Source organism: Perca flavescens, chromosome 4 (genome assembly GCF_004354835.1).
Source record: "Perca flavescens isolate YP-PL-M2 chromosome 4, PFLA_1.0, whole genome shotgun sequence".
Lineage (NCBI taxonomy): Eukaryota > Metazoa > Chordata > Actinopteri > Perciformes > Percidae > Perca > Perca flavescens.
This window is the reverse complement of record NC_041334.1, coordinates 6,744,945-6,763,038: the sequence shown is the minus strand read 5'-3', so window position 1 is coordinate 6,763,038 and position 18,094 is coordinate 6,744,945. Positions and strand designations below refer to the sequence as shown.

At 39.4% G+C, this 18,094-nt stretch overlaps 1 protein-coding gene across 1 annotated transcript in view; it reads right to left on the bottom strand.

Annotated features, from left to right (window-relative positions):
- Positions 1–4,326: 4,326 nt before the first annotated feature.
- nfasca (neurofascin homolog (chicken) a) overlaps positions 4,327–18,094 on the bottom strand; it is a 74,649-nt gene continuing 60,881 nt past the window's right edge. Inside the window, exons 25-26 of the mRNA XM_028576599.1 lie at positions 12,351–12,362; positions 4,327–9,419 (exon numbers count right to left, since the gene is read on the bottom strand). Coding sequence (XP_028432400.1) covers positions 9,191–9,419; positions 12,351–12,362 — 241 coding nt within the window. The 3' untranslated portion in view covers positions 4,327–9,190. The remainder of the gene's footprint in view (positions 9,420–12,350; positions 12,363–18,094) is intronic.

Here is an 18,094-nt window from a genome sequence, read left to right as displayed (position 1 = left end):
ACAGTATTGAAAAGGTTTTGGGAGTTGAGATTGGCTTTCGCTTTCAGGACTTGTGTTTGGGTAGAAAACCACACCAGCTATATTATAGGCTCTTCTAAACTGTACATGTTCAAGTTAATGCTCGTTGCCATTAAAAAGGCTCAATCAGGGGGCACCCATACTGCTAGACTGGTTCAATGTGATGCACGGAATGTTTGTCATGGTAAAACTAACATTTGGTCTAAGACTGAAGACGGACATACACTATCTATCTATCTATAAATTACAGGAACGTCTGTCTGTGTCTGTTATTTGCATATCTCTTGAACCGATACTTGAACCAGTGTTACGGATTTCAAACTTGACAGGTGTCTTGCTACAGGCACGAGTAAGTGCAGTGCCAACGTTGACGTTGTTTGGATTAGAAATGCAAAATATATTGTTAAATATATATTGCTAAAAGAAGCACAAATTGGCTTTTGCCGCTTTGACTTTGAATAAACAAACGACAATTCCCGACAATTCCCGACAATTCCCGACGTTTCAGAATCCCACACATGCAAAGTACAACCAGCTACAGACAAGTGGCAGACAGAGCGTGATGCCACTTATAGGCAGGCTACCAGACACTGTTTTTGAGTCACATCGTTCCACAAAATGGTTTGTCTTCTGAATTATCAAGTTGTTCAATAGGTTATCTATTAGGCTACAGGAACGTCTATATGTCAGTGTGTGTGTTATTCTCATATTTCTCGAACCGTTCAAACTTGACAGGTTTCTTGCTAGAGACACGAGTGTGTGCAGTGCCAAGTTTGACGTTGTTTGGATAAGAAATGAGAAATCTATGATTGAAAGAACCATAAATTGGTTCTTGCCACTCTAATTACCTTCCCCCCTCCTAAAGTAGTAGCTACCTACTCCAGCGCTAAAACTTCGCTCATTACATTTTGTGGATCTTCGTTTTTCACCTGAAGTAGTAGCCTGCTCTGAACCTCACCTTAATCTTCGCGCTTACGTTCATTCGTGGATGTTCACTGAATCTGTAAGTCAGCTACAGTGTTTAATTCTGAATATTGTGGGATGGGAACATTTGTGGGATAACATTCTGTTGCGCTTAATGTATCGTTTTCTCAGCGGTCACTCTGTAGCCGGCTCCAGCCAAGATTTGAACCTCCCCTCATCTTTTCTAGTCCAACATATCCATATTGGACTAGAAAAGATGACCATATATGTCCTATAAAGTAAAACACTGGAGATTAGATTGTTATTCTAATTCTGAAACGATTGTATTGATCATCTGCTGACAATGGCATTAATAACTAGGTGATTTCAGTATACACTTTAGGTTTCAAATTGCTTCCAATAGATCTGTCAGTAGTGACTCACTTTACAAGGACTTGAATTTCAGGGTTTGATTACTGAGGCAGTGAATACACGAGGCCATGACTTGAAACAGTATTCCAAGGCAAAGCTTAATGAACTCACATAAACAACATATTATTTCAAAGCAGGACTGCCTTGAGGCACAATCCAAAGTTTCTTCAAAACTTGCCATTTTCAGCTAGTTTGAATTTTTTTGTTGTCTCCCGTAGTGAAGGGATTTTGAGAACGGGAGAACTATTGCTGAACTGCTTACAGTTCAGCAATAGATAGTTCATAGACATGCAACCAATTATGAGGTGCTAAAAGAAACAGAGCTTTTTATAAAAGCAAAAAAAGATAATCTGGTACAGTGGTCTTTCTGTTCAGGATGATGTTGTTGCTAGTGGAGCTCATGAGTTCCCCAGGGTTCAGTTCTTGGGCCTCTAATATTTAACCTCAGATAAATCATATTTTCATCATTCATATTTGAGGATAAAAAAGGTTCCATTCTTATATGACAGATTTGTAAGGCTCTATTATTCTTTACAATGTTAGTATCTTTTTAAAAATCTTCACTCAGAGGCAGATGCAGAGTCGGAGCCAAAGGCTGCATAATGTTCTGGCCATACAGAAGAAGATAACACAATTCATATTTAACTTTGACATTTTACTCTGAATTTCATTAAAGGAATAAATATCATCTTATTACTAAACTTAGAAACCTGAAGTGTGCACACACACACACACACACACACACGCACACACAATAGGTAATAACAAAGACATCCCTGCCCTCCATTGTCAACTCAGATCACAGAGATATCTCAATTTGTTTTCTTAACCTTTGGCTCCGTTGCTGCAGAAACCTGAGGAAGATGTAATAATTACCCACACTTCCTCTGAGACGCTGGGCTACGGCTGCTTCAGTCCACTCCTCACTGCCAGTCCATGTATTGGGTTGCTAATGGCTTTTTTACCCGCTGATGTACAAGGCGGTAGTAATGGCTAACTATGGAGGGCTGAGACATTAATATTTACTAGCCTAGAGGGGGTCAAGGCAGAATGGATCAGGCCATCTTCAATAAAACATGTCACCACCAAAGGGACCACTCCCTTGTGCTCTCTACATTTCTGCGTTTTATTAATCTTTGAGCAGGTTTTGTGCGTGTCGTCTGTGTAAAATGAGCTCAGCGTTCATGGCAGTTTAATGGGAATGGTGTAATCCACTTCATCCTAGGGTACAGGGGATAAATCAACAGACTATAAAGTTCAGGTTTGGTTACTTTGTGGGCTAATGCATGACTGTATGATTGATCAGTGTGGTAACTCAGGGTGTAAAAACCTTCATACAGAAAATCTGGGGAAAATATTAAAGTTTTATAATGCAGGCTTTTAGGCATTACATGGACTTGGCACCAGACGGAAGTGGTCACCATTACCCAAACGTGATGTACAGAGACGTCTGTTATAGCAGGTTGCCAGTCTCCTGCCGACTCCGCTAGCCTGGGCTAGCTAGCCAGCTGGCTCAAGTTGTCAAATGTAAACATCAAAGTAATCACCAAAGAAAAGGTGTGTTAAACATTGGGTGTGCCTTAGTGTATATCAGGGACGTTTCATTTCCATGATTGTTTAGGTTTTTGGCCGGATGTCCATCACTCTCCTCTTTCTTTGTGTTGACATTATAAACTCCGCTGGATTTATGAGGACTATGGTTAACTGCTCCTCAGATCTCTGCAAGGTAAATCCAAACAGCTAGATAGACTATCTGTCCAATCTGAGTTTTCTGTTTCACGACTAAAACAACTTTTGGTTAAAGAAATGCCAGTAAACCAGAGCACGTTTTTCTCCCATCCTGGAATGTTTTGTGGACAAGCCAGACCTACCTCCGCAACGCTGTGGAGGAAGGTCTGGCAATGCGAGACTAGGTGTGCCTCAACATCTAAGCGGTACAATTATAGTTTGTGCTGAAAGGGTGTTGTTTTCCACCCAATTTAAAACCAGCGCATAATGCACACTGACCTGAATCACTGGCTGTTCACTGGCAAGAAAAGAAAAGCCAAGTGTCAACAACAGAGGAAACTGTAGCAGCCGGTTAAAATACTGAATCTTTCACAATTGCCATTGCTGAATCTATATAAAAATGGTACCTGTCTTTGCCAACACTTGAAAGTTGTCTAAGAGTTAAAGTAAATTGATTTTGATAGTTGCCTTTTTACTACCTGGCAGCTGATATTTTGAAGTCAGCATTTAGTGGCCATCAATGATATTGCATTCAATTATATTAAATGCAAACCTCTAGTCCTGCAGCACAGTCAGCTTTTTGCTAAAATAAAGCTAAAGACAGTTTGTTGGTGAGCTTGGAGGTTTGAAGTTGGCAACATGTTTTATCCTCTCTCCACTCTGGAAAACATTGCAGATACTAAAGATGGTGGATGGATGATAGTACTTCAAGGCAGTCATGGGAATTAGCATTTTTAAACAGCGGTGGTTACTTTAAAGGAAGTTTTTCCTCACCGCTGTCGCACCAAATGCTTGTTCTTGGATGGAATTGTTGGGTTTTTTATAAATTATAGAGTGTGGTCTAGACCTACTCTGTAAAGTGTCATGAGATAACGTCTGTTAGGATTGGACACTGTAAATAAAATTGAATTGAATAATTAGTTGAAGCTAGCATCTAATAAACAATACAAAAGAGTCAGGTGTATCTGTGATACAATAATCAGTTCTCAGCCAAAAACCACATAAATGACCCATGTCTGATTCATTCTGTTGAGATGAAAACTGTACAATACTGCATGACATTACCTAAAGGGCTTTCTACTACGTCTACAGCAAAGGTCAAGCAAGGTCTGCTTCTTTTCCTGTTTACTCTTTGAAACAACAAAAAAATGTTGCGTCTGTTTTGCAAACATGACAAAAGCAAGAGACCAGCCAACAGTAGGTAGAGAAAAGGAGATAGCTTTACTATAAAGAAGGCGTCGCTAGCAGAAGTTGTAACATCTCATCATACACGCATACATGGTGAATATATTTATGCCATTTTCTGTTGAGTATGTACCTTACAAAAGCTGTTATTTTGCGTATCGAAGCAAGACTTTGACGAGCTGCTCTGATAAACATAGTATAAACAAGAAGATGCTAATATGAGAATTCATAAAAAAAAGCCAAACAGCATGTGATCAATCATTGAAAAAACCCAGTTGCAAATCTTGTATGCACCAGTTCTACACTGCAACATTTTGAAATGAAAAACAAACACAAACCTGTAAAACTGCACATCAACATTTTCTTTTCCCCCAGTAAAGTTGAGCTGAGACGATGCAGACAGTAAAAAGAGAGTCAACGTGCACGAATAAAAGGACAAGAAAAAAAGCACTGTGTATCAGCAACTATGCATAATTCTCTTTTCTTTGTTAGATAGACACTTTACAACATTTCCCCACTGTGATCCACTTCGGGGGGAAAGAGGAAAGGCCATGTGGGAAGAAGGAGGTGCTGGTTTCCAGACCAGATCTGGAAGAAAACGCTTCCAAGAGTCCAGTGAGAAAGTTCGGACGTGTACGTTTTGACCCAACGTTTGATCTCTCAGTGCTTTTTCTTCCCGTTTTCTTCCATTTCAGCAGCAGTCTCCTATTTTTGTCAAGATGTCTGTGCTCGGTGCTCAAACTAACATTAGAGTGAACATACTGTAAAACAATGGCGTCAGAGAAAACACCCAGCTGATTAAAACTCAGAGGATATTGCTTTGAGTTTCTGCAGAGAGACAGAAGGGAACATGAGTTTTTGGAAAAGGGAATTGGAGACAGAGAGGTAGTGATTTTGGGGGAATCAGACATCTCTTCATTTTCAAAATGGCCGCCTGTCACCTGGACATATGTTGTGTTCCATTTTAGGGGCCTCCTCCTTCGAAGTCCGCAAATTAAATATGTCATAATGTTTCAACAAGGTCTGCCCTTATTAAAAGGCTCCTCGAAATGAGGCAAGAATTGCAGACTTCTTTCGCCCAAATGTTAGTTGATTGTGGGCCATTCCCATGTTTAATTATGCATTTAGTCGATCCTTGTCAACTTGATATCGGATAGGTTGACTCAAGCCACTGCAGCATGTAAATAATGACTTACAGTAACTCTTTGTGTGCAGACTGAAAATCTGTTGCCCTTTCACCTGCTACTTTGTCAGTTGTCTCCAAATTATCTTATCTGAATCTATGACAAGATCATTTTTTGGGCATTTTTAGGCCTTTATTTTCAACAGGACAGCTTAGACTTGAAATGGGTGAAAGAGGGGGAACGACATGCAGCAAAGGGCCGCCGGTCTGAGCCTCTTTATATGGGCGCGCACTCTACCATGTGAGCTACCCAGGTGACCATATCACACCATTCATAACCCTATTTCCAATGACAAATTGGGACATAACGTATAACAAGGTTATGTAACATCTTTTGTTTCTAGCGTTCTCCGCTTGTTTTGGGGACAACTTTCTGAGACTAACTTTGGGCACTGCTTTGTCTGTATGTGGCTTGACAGTCTCATATATGAATCAGGAGCAGACTCAACCTTCAGTCCTCTAAGGTGGCCCCTGAAATGGGACTAGCTATGCAACAATAGGCATGTTAGGTGAAAGGCATCCTAGGAAGGAGTCGATGCATTCTCAGAGAGATGACAAATGTATAACAGTTTAAAGGAGGGGAGTTTGTTCCAATAAGTCAGCAAATGCATGTTTTTAGGCCTACTAGCAGTTTGTGTGCGACAATGCTACAAACGGTATATTCCAGGAGCACTTACGTCTTATTTACAACATATAGACAGATAATCTAACGTCTTCCTCTTTCACAATATAGAATCCAAACCATCATCAAACAAGTGACTGATAGACTTGCCACAGTCAGTATATATCACAAAGCAAAGGGCAACATACAGTAGAGTGAAGGATGATTCTTGTTACTTTTTCAGAGTGCAAATGTTAGTCAAAGCTACATTACAAAGGTGCATGACAGACTAAAGATGCACCTGTCGCTTTTGCTTGGTGAATAAAGATTTGTGACTTTTTGTTTCCTTTTTTTGGATAAAGCATTTTTCTGGGGAAGTTGACTTTTAAATATTTACAAATATAAGAGATTTTCTTCATGACCTACATGTACAGAATATATGTCAAATAAATAATAAGCAACAATATTGATTTTCTGAGTGGTGGAAAGATTATGTTACATAAATCTGAATAACAACACAGAGTAACTGTAATACAACATGAGTACGAGAAGAGCAGCACAATGGACAGATAAACGTGACATTTTTCATGTACCATGACAGGTATGCGGTTTTGTTTACAGCAGAAAAGCCAGCTGCTACAAATATCACAAATATCCCGAACATACTGTTGTGTGTTTAATGCCTCTCATGATGAACAATAATCTGGAGACATCTTTATTCTGGCTATTTCTAGTGTGAAACAACAAAATAAGTTGGTCAAAAATGTGTATATAACAATTGTTAAATTAAGGACTAATATTAATACTACCACATAATGTAATAAATAGAAATATAAAATAAATATTTGAAATACAATGTGAACTCCAGTTGCTAATTGCAGTGAAGATCTTTTTGATTTAGCATTGGAGGGTTTAATAGTGCCGTTGAGTAGCAGGTAAGTAGAGTATGAGTGGTGAAAGAAAAGAGCACTCCGTGATCATTTAGTATCAAATAAAGGATTAGCTGTCAGTCCATCAGGCTGCTAACAGAATATCTACATGACAAATATGGTTGTAGGTCAAGTGAAATACTGAGCATACATACCTCTAAAAACTTTTTCTGTTACTCAAACAGTTTTCTTTTTTCTTTCTTCCTCTGCAAAAACTAAAAAAATAAGCTGATACGTTTAATTTCAAAGGTGGCTGTGAATTTAATGTATATATTTTCATGCTGCAAATCTTTTTTCATTTAATTCAAGTATCCAAAGCGTCCCTAACGCTGTCTTTTTTTTCCATCTGTAATGTTTAACAAATTAATTGAGTTTATAAAAACTACAGGGAGGGAAAGAGGTGTAGATCCCCTGCAAAGGTGGGTTCAGACTGAACAGTGTGTTTGCATATAAAGTCAATGCACAGACGTGAGAGGATGAATGAATTGTGTCCATGGGAGTTAACATTTTTTCAACTTGAGCAAAACCTTTCACCTATTCCGAGGCATTATGACTCCCATTCATCAACATACAGAGACTAGAAAAGAGAGAGAGTCTGGAGGGAAGTAACTGAAATAACTAGAGGTTGGTGGGCGTGTTCCTAGCTGACAGATGGCGCCTGTATATTGGCTGTATAAGGCCAATAAAACACAGACTAAAAATATAAAAATCCATGGTGAATATTTTGGGGAAAACACAAGGCATGTAGTTTGAACACACTTAGGATCCCAGCCTCTCGTGCTGCATTCATGCCCCATGGGAAAGAACGTATACATTAGCTTCCAACTTGAAGACACATCTCAGTTACAGGAGCTAAAAACTAACTAGGAACTTTCTGGTTGGGACCCTAAACTTCCATAATTTTGGTGTCACAATCGAGAAAATACATATAGAGGAATATGTAGCCTGTTCATTTAAAAAAAAAAAAAAAAGTTCCCTATCATAATAAGTTATTATGTGATCACCATGTTGGATTGACTTCGCAAAGACTGTTTTGGTATAAAACATACTTTCAAAGGTTTGACAAATAATAAACTAAAGTACAACTGTCAATATTTAACTGTTCCTATTTGACATGAATGCAGCATTAGTCTGCATGCTAACTAGGGAGTTTTGGGGCTGTGGTCTACAAAACTAACAGTCCTCTCTGTTGCCTTCCATTTCTCTTGCACTAAGTTACTATCATGCTCCAAAATTATATTCATCATCTTTTAAAAAACAACAACCATGGGATTCATTAACAACATACTGTAGCAGAGCTTGGTGCCTGTGGCAGAAATAGCCTTTCTTCCATTTTGAACATCTGCACTACAACATTGGATTAGAGGTAAGAAAAACATGTCTATCACATCGTACAAGGCAAAGTGAATATAAGCATGTGATTTAGCCTGCAAGTGGTATAAAAGAAACCCCAAATGTGTACTTTTACTAACCAGATTAAACCTAAAATGCTATGGAGGAGGTGACAGTGCATAGTTTTGCAGGGCACTAAAATGTGTGCCAGAACTGTATACAGCACTCATTAAGATTCAATGACTCGTCTACCAGCTGTGGAAAAACTAAAATCTTTCATTGCGTAAATATCAATATGATAAACATTTCTGCCGGCATCCTGTTGAGTTTGATGGTTAGAAGCTGATATGTTACAGGACGGGGCCAGTGTGTGTGTGTGTGTGTGTGTGTGTCAGGGACCTCTTGTGTGTACTTTACTGGGATGCTACACAGCGGTATGAGGAAGGAGAGCAGGGACACTGAAAATGTTCAGAGCAGAAACGAACCAAAGAGAAAATCTCAAAAGAACTCTTGTTGATGCTTCCAAGTGCTGAAAGCTGCCCCGAAGGCACACTTCATGTCTGTGTTAGGGCAGGCAGAGCGCAGAGGAAAACAAGCACTGTTCTCTTAGTCCCAACGTCACCTCCAATGGGCCCTTTTCTCAGAGCTGGAAACTAAAATAAAGGTGTGTGGTCTAATTCCACTCCCGTGTTCCCCTGTTACTTTTTCTGCAGAGGACAGCCTACACAGTCTCTAGACAGGCCCTGCTGCCTTCCCTATGTGTTTCATATATGAATATATTAATGTGTGTGTTTGTGTCTGGTGTATGGTGTTGTGGTTTTTATCGTAACACCCTCAGATCCGAGGGTGCCGCTGCGTCCCCCGTGTGCCGCTGCGGCGCTACGCCAGCGAGTAGATGGCGTTGACGGGAGATGTGGCCTCAGAGCTCTCGTTGCCCTCCGTTTCGTCCTTGTCCTTCTTCACCGTGTACTGGCCGATGAAAGAGCCGTCCTCGTTGAACTGGCCGTCGCCGCCCTCGCCATAGTCCACCAGGCTGTCGTCGCTCTCCTTCACGTTGCCGTCCAGCGACGTCTGGCTGCCCTGGAGGGGCTTGTTGTCCTCGTCGCTGCTGCAGAGGCGCACGGAGAGCAGAGTTAAAGGTTGAAATGGGAGGTTGATGTTACAATGTTAGCAGGAGTTCGGGCCACAGTCGTCCCCATCGGCACAGGTTGTAAGGGGAAAGTGAAAGGTTATTGGGATGGCAGGTAAAGAAATGATGTTAATTCCATAGTTTCAACTTCGCAAACTCTTGGTGAAGTGACTGAATGTTCAAGTCACTCAAGGTCTTGTCAGACTAGAATTTAGATTTGTACGATTCATTTATTTTCCCTTAAAGGATAGATTTGAATAATTTCAAGTCTATATGAATATAGTACTCACATGTTATATCATATATATATGTCATTTGGAAGAGTTCTCTGTATTAATGTCTCCTAGTAGCCATACTGACCATGAAGGGATTCTTTTGTAGAGAGATTACACTGTGACTGATGGGCACAAGCCACGGTCTTTCTCTATGAAAAGATGCATTCTTAAGTTCAGCCAAAGCTAATATAATAATATATATAATATATATAATATATGGATATATTCTTCCAGCTAAGTGTGTGCAGGTTTATTGCTGTTGTTTTTCCCAGCAACAAACATACATGCAGTTACCAGGATGTATCCCTCCTATACTAAAAAGAATGTAACTTTGGAAGATACCCGCTGCATCATGATCTGAACGGACAGAAGAAATGATTACAACTCTCTCAAACATATTAAGGAATGTGAGTACTGAATCAAGACAGACTTGAGAAAATCCAAACCTATCCTTTAAAAAGATAGCTGCGTTTGCGTTTAGGCCAAAGGTGCTTTTTGATCTAAATTTAAAAGTTGATTTTGCAGAACACAGTACTCGCCTAAAAGCAACCCTGTCTCCTGAAAAATTACATTTATATAAAAGTAATGTGTTTTATAGGGGATGTAATTGCCTGGATTATGTTCTATATCAGCATAACATTGAATGTATCTGCAAAATGTTCACTGCCATTGAAAAACGTTTATACTGAAGGAATCGATCACATATCTACATATTTCATTTGTGTGTATCCTTCTCTAGCTTTATGATGGGACGCTTAAATGATCTATGATAACTGTCCCCATGACTTCTATACTGGATGATAACACCACACTTCCTGGAGTGGAAAAAATACTATATATATATATATATATATATATATGCTGAGCAAATAAGTAAACACACAGTGTTTGGTAGGAGACAGGGGTGATTAAAAGAGATTAATACTGTCGTCAAAAATTCACTTAAGACACATTTGCATACACATGCTAAGTGGTGGCCATATTCTGACATGAGATCTGAGCATGAAATCTTCATTGCACCTCAGTTCAGAGCATGGCTGCATGTCTCCTAACTAAGAGAATTTCATGCACAAGAAGAAAGATACAGACTAGCATTAGCTTTCTTGTCTCAGATCAAGCAAGTAGCATATACAGGTATGCAGGTAAATGCACTTAAAGGATGCAAAAGTGAGATTTTTTTTAATTTCTCTGCTCAGGTCAGTTTTGTACATTTATTTCTGTTTTCAAACATTATGTATTCAGATTCCCTTGGGGAGGACATGATCTACACTGTAGGTTCTGAGAATCACCATGCTCCATGCTAAAACGCTTTGGGAACCACCGACATCACTCGATACATTTTTAGAAACCGTACATGTTAATAATCAAGAGCACAAACGGGCCACAGCAGATGCAGCACGATTACAGTCCGACATAATTCAAAATCCAGCATTCGATCGACTCTGATCGAAGTCAAAATCCAGGATTTATTTGATCAATCCACAAAAAAAAATATTTTAGAGAAGAGCAAGAGATAGTAACAAGGTGAAGAGATGAAGAGTGGGAGGTGAGCATAAATGTAAGGGAAAGGTTGTCATCTTTTAATCGATTAGAATGTTAACTAGTCAAGAATATCCCCTCTTGGTTTTTGAAAACATCTTAGCAGCTTTTGCTGTTAACGAGTCAGTTCATCCAACTGACCAAAGCATACCATATGCAGAGCCAACACAGCAGACAGGTGTCACTGTCCAAATACTTACAGACTGCAGCGTAAATGCATATTTGTGAAGAAAGAACAGTGTGGTTACTAAAAGTGCCCAGAAGGCCTGTAAGTTGTGGATTCAGGTGTTGGCTGCAGGTGCAGATGTCCTCATCATGACTTATAAATACATCAGATACAGTGTGCAGGAAGGTGAGCGGCTGGCAGCTAGAAAGTGGCTCTGTGGTTCAATATCTTTGAGTGTGCCAGCTGCAGATCAGAAGGACATCTCTCCATGCACCAGTGCCACTGAAATGCTTCAAGATTACATCTCTTACAGCTAATTCAATTCATGTGGCCAAGAGGCAGAGTCTTTCTCTGCCCTGATCCCATTTTCCAAGCTTGCATTCATTTGTTGACCGTGCTGCTCCAGCAGCTTCAGTGAGCCGGCGGGGGTGGGGGGGAGCCTTTTATTTCAGTGACTTCAAAATTTCTTCAGAATGAAAGAGGGCAGAGTCGTGGTGATTCAATTTTCTGATTAGGTGATTTTTTTGACTAGAAGAGCAAAGGTGGGGGAAGTAAGTTGGGATATGGTAGTGGTTTCAGATAACCTTCATTGCATAACAGAACTTAAACTTGCTCATCTGCAGCGCTCATTAAATCTTGGGAAAATGACAGATTGACATGACTCTATAGTCAGGAAGTCAACTCTCTGTGTTTTGTTTTGTTTTTTTACTTCTCAACTTGAAAGATTTGGAGACATTGTATGTGTACCATGTTACCAAAGACTGGACTAACCATGCTTTGAAATGCTTTCATTTGACAGATACAATTTAAAGTGCAATGTCTCTAACAGACATTAGTCAATTAACATGCACTGCAAATGAGCAATAGAAGATAAGATTTTCTTAGAGCAGGATCAAGAGGACTCAGGTGGAGACTCTTTTCCTTTCATACCTTTCAAGAGACCTTTGGACCAATGAGGAAAAGAAAAGCCAAAAAGAGACAAAGGACACACAAATAAAATGAGAAGGGTAGAACAGAAAGACAGTGATGACACAGATTGACAACCAGACATGCTAAATACACAGATACTGATATCAGGGAGATGACGACAACATTAACATGTATATATCTTTGCTAAGGGATGAGGTATATACATTAACATCATCCTAAACCTAATGGCATAAAACAAATAAAGTAGAAGTTTGAGCTTTGAATGAAATGAATGAAATGTCTTTTTTTTTTCATGAGAGAAGGGCAGCATAGCACGTGTCGGGACCTTCTTATCCCAGTTTGTTACGACTTGGGTCTTATATTTCTGGTTTTGGCCATTATTGCTATTAGTTACTAACTCTGACGTCACCAATTGCTGAGATATGGGAACACAGGGACTTCACTACAAAAAAACAAAGTTTAGCGGCCGCAATGGAAACAAAAATGTGCGCGTGTTAAATTTGGAACTGATGATCGGATTCAAAACCAAATTTTCCAAACGATTCCAATAATTTAAAAAAAATGTTTCCATTGAAATCATAATTTTTGAAACGATTCCAAGTTGAAAACGGTTCTCCATGCCCAATCCTATTTATCTAAACCACTTTTATGTGGAGGTAAAACTGAAAGTGATCTCATCTAAAATGTCACTGATATTCACTAATTAATAACAGGAAAACTACAGTAGAAAGCAGAAAGTGGGTCTGTAAAATGTGATGGAAATTCTTACTCTTCACCTTTTCTCTTCCAAATAAATCTGGCAGACCTGGAGGTTTGTTTACAACCTGTATGATGGTCTGAGTGTCCGTGTTTCCTGACCCGTCTGGCTTTTAAGCAATGTTGCTGCATTCCCAGATCTCAACAACGAACATGGGTTGTACAATGTTGATGGCCATCTGCGAAAATTAAGACCCAGATTGTAGTAAATACAATGTATCCTTTAACAACTACCCTATAAAATCTTGTATGTTTTCCATGTGTTGTGACAAGTAAACCTGTTTTTTCTTAATTAAAAGAGTTCATTCTTCTCCTGCACACTAAAACTAGTGAAGATCCTCTGAAAGAAGACAGAATGCAGAACAAGATGGAGAGAACAGGAGAAGCTATAGTACTGTATGTCCTTCGTGATGCTTTTACTTTGTAAAGTATTTCCTACTTACAAGATGCATGGTCATACCTTTATTTGTCTGGATCTTTGAAGTGTTTGTTTAATCTTTTGTCCTCCAAATGTTCTCCACTTGTTTGTTGCCTGAATCAGTTCCTTAAAGGTGTCAAACTGTGCCAAACATCAATGGTCCGGCCTCCCTGCCCTCTCTACAAACCAAATTGATTTCCCTCGCCATCTCTCGCTCTATGCACCTGGTGGTGGATGCTTTTTAAGCCAGTCAGCAGAGGAAAAACAATGCAATTAACCTCTAGAAGGGTGAAAAACATGTAAGTGCCTTAGCAACAAAAAACAAGGGCAAGGCCTCCCATACTGTTGACTGGAGCTGCTACCTGGGATCAGACCTGTAATGCTGGAGCAGCTGATCTATGGAGAGCCCGACGTGGGTATGGGGACAGATGATTCTTTGCTCTTTTATTTACAGGGAAAAGTTCCAGAAAGGCTCTTTTGGTATTGACTAATCCATATGCAACTCAGCGTGACAGAAATGCACAGGCAACTCTGCACAATATTACATTAAGATTAATGGAGTTGTGTAATATTGCTCAAATATTGAGCTCGATAAAAAGCAGCTTGGAGCCATACAATTAAGAGAATAAATGAAACTTTTTACTGTAGGCAGGGGGCCATGGTCTGTGTTTTAATTATAGGTTTGATTGCTAATGTGCTATTTCCACGTGACTGTATAAGAGCCTTGGGCTGAGCCAAGGCGGTGATTAACCAGAGGCATGTGATATTTGGTTCTCAACATTCTGAGAGATAATGCATCTCACCTGAAATATAATTCCCCTTCATCTTGGCCTACTGTGAATGATTATGTTATTTTCTATGTACAAAGCACGCAATTTAAAAGCAGAGTATTTATCACCAGGGTGATGGAGGATATTTTGGGGTTTACCTGTTATGATAGAGTATTTTCTCAGTTTTTAGTCTAAAATGTTAAAAAGCCTGTCCCAAGGTTTGCACATGCTTGAGAGTTAGTCCTTCCAACTGGAAAGTGATCCCACCCGCAGTGTGTTTTCTTTTGTCCAAAACAGAGCCCAAAAAATCACTTTGTTGTTCATTCTATCTTCACACTGACTTCACACAACCGGGCTATTTAAGGAATAGTTCGGCATTTTGGGAAATACAATTTTTTTACACTATGAGATGATTTCAATATCAACCTCATGACGTGTTTAACCTAGTTAGCAGATAGCTTGGCTCGACTACAGATACATTTTAAGCTGACTGATCAACCCATTGCATCTTGATTGTTTAGTCTGTTAACAGGAATGTAACAATCAACCATTTTTGGTTTAACCTCTATCAAAGGCTGTGCTAACCGACCATAGATTGATTGAAAAGATGAGTATTAGTGAGTATTATTTCCTGTTGCTGTATTTGTGGTTGAGATGACTGCAGAGACAGATACATTTGCGAGATGGACTTTATTTTCAGGAGTTATTACACTGCGTTGAAGCGAGCTGTCCCGTCACTGTTCCTGGTCAGAGCCAGAACCAGAGACGGTATGAACAATATGCGTCCCAACAGGTGACGGTACATCAGCGCGGACAGCAGTGTGTCCGAGCTGCTGACAGATATAAATATGTTGGAAATTAATGTTTAGGCTTGCTACATGTAAATATCATTGCATTTTATCAGCCGTGGAAAGTAACTATGCCGTACTTTAATACAACTGTAAGGTACTTTTAATTGAGCATTTTCATTTTCTCCTACTTGCCTTTTACTTCTCTATTTGTATAGCTTTAGTTACTTTGTATATTCATAATAATTATACATGGATACGTGGATAAAGAGGAGACTTTATGGATCCTTTATTGATGGTGAAATTCACAAGCTACCTGCCAAGTCAAACTTCCGCTGTTATTTTGGTAAAGGTAACTCAAAAGTAATGCAAAAGTAGTTTGTAATTCAGAGACAGTAATATTGTAATATAACTAATTACTCTCAAATGACAGTAACTAGTAATCTATAATGTTTTACATTTTGGAAGTAACTTGCCCAATACTGTAGATAGATGTTATTTCTGTTGTGTTGTGTGTTTTTTGTGTTTATTTACTTCCATGTCTTTTTTGGGGGACCAGTTGCAATAAACATACATAGTGACTAATGCGCGGTGCTGTGCTTTTTTTCTCTGAACAGTCGATAGTTTGGTTGATTATTGGATTGAGAGTTTGACACCCGTAAAGGAACCAAAGCCTGGCACTCAGCTGCATCCTGTCCCTCTCTCTGCTACTCATATTTCATCACTATGGTTTTAGCTATGAGGTGTCCTCTGTCTCTATCATATTGTGCTTAAAAAACGACAGCAGACCAGTTGCACTGATACTGCTTACATCAGGAATGAAATCTGCTGCACTCTTTGCAGCCTGATCAAAGAGCCAGCAGTGCATTCATCAGGCAGATAGTCCTGTTTGCTCTCCCCAAATAAGCTACGCCTTATCCAGCCAACGTTCTCCCCAGCTCAGGGGAAACATCTGCCGCCCCCGACATGCACAGGCCAAGAGAGATGCTGTGCCGAAACCAAGTACCTGTTCTCGTTTTCGTTCCTGTCAGGGACAGATGACCCATTTCAGCATGGGGGAGAGAGAGGGACGAGACGTGAGGAAACAGGGGAGACAGCAAGAGAGAGGAAGTGTAGAGAAAGACAGAGGAAGGAAGGAAGGAAGCAGGACAAGCTCCACATGATACATGCATGCACACAAACACACACAGAGCTGAGTGTAGCAGTAGAGATGGAGTCTGTCAGAATCAGAGCAAAGCAATGACCTGGACTGTAGGACAGGGGATGGGTATTAATGTTAGACTCATTATTGATTAAAAAAACAAACAGGATCTCACACACTGGAGAAGGATGAATCACACAGTATTAGGCTCGACAACACAGCACCACTCATTTAGAGCCATATTTTGAATTTCAATCCGCTCTGTCAATCAAAGACTGTTATTCCATACTAGGGCTGCAACTAACACTTATTTTCATAGTCAAGTAATCTGCCGATTATTTTCTCGATTAATTGATTAGTTGTTTGGTCTGAATGTCAGAACATGGTGAAAAATGTGGTTCAGTGTTTTCCAAAGCCCAAGATGACTCAAATGTCTTGTTTGATCCACAACTCAGAGATATTCAGTTTACTGTCACAGTGGAGAGAAGAAACTAGAAAATATTCATATTTAATTAGCTGGATCCAGAGAAGTTTTACTTTTATTCATAAAACATTAACTGATTAATCGATTTTCTAAATAGTTGCCAATTAAATTATTGGTTGACAACTAATTGGTTGATGGATTCATCTTTGCAGCTCTTTTTAAATACTTTTAGCAGAAACATTTTACACCAAAGCAGAGCTACAGGCTGATAAGACATTCCCTACTGCTTTGGATATGTATACCATAGATAGTCTGAATATAATAAAAGGCAGGATCCTTGCTGTTATCTGTGTTGATCTGTCAGTATGTTTATACTGTTGTCTTTTCAGTAGACCCAAGCTCATAATAAGATTCAAAGGCCTTTTCTCAATCCAGTGTCTACAATCAGAGATACAAGTTTTAGTGCCACTCTCAAACAGCGGAGTTAGAACATGTACTGTACATCTTACTACAAATTTAGAAAGCTGGTTAAATTCAACATGTTTTTAGTCAAAGTGGACAGATACAGAAAAGACAGAGTCATTCTTCATGAAGAAGAATGAAGCCACAGAGATCAGTGGGACCTGGAGGGAGCAAAAGACACATCACTTACCAACAGAACATACAGTACTCACATTTCACAACTATGCCTAACTGTATATGTTCAATTATCTGTATACAAGTCCACTGCACAACACACACCATGTGCGTCCTTCACGTTAGGCAAGGTTTAGGAGCTGTCCACATTTACAAAGATGGCGTTCACATTGTAACTGGAACGTTGGCTAGCAGGACAGAATGGTGCCTCAGCAGCTTGAGGTAGAAATTGTTCATCCACAATAATGCAGACAAATATGAAAACACTATTTAAAAGGTGCTCTAAGTGATGTGACGCGTTTTTTAGGCGAGATGTTTGCTGTATGTGACAAAAAATGCTGTAGCCTAAAAAATGCGTCACATCACTTAGAGCACCTTTAAGTGTGAAATATCTCTGTCCACATCCACATTTTCACGTAGTTTCTTCTTTAAAAGCTTTCCATCCACAGAAATGCCAGAAGATAAACAACTTATTTTTGCTCTCTGAGTTAGAAAACGACAACACTGCTTTGTAATGGTAAAGATGTTGGATAACGTTGGTTACGGCTGTTATTAACAAGTTGTATATCCCTTCTGTTGCCTTCGACTTTCTCTCTGATCTCTTTTTTAGCCGATCACACAATACAGAGCTTATCACAGGTCATTAAGCAAATTAAGGCTAACAGTAGTTCCTGGGCAGCTGCGTTAAGACCTTTGTGTTTGGTCATCATCAGTGTTAGGAGTAACATGTTATTGTAATTCCAGTACTTTTGGCCGTGACTAGAAATGTAACAAATTACTTTTTCACATGAAATAACGCAATTACAATTGC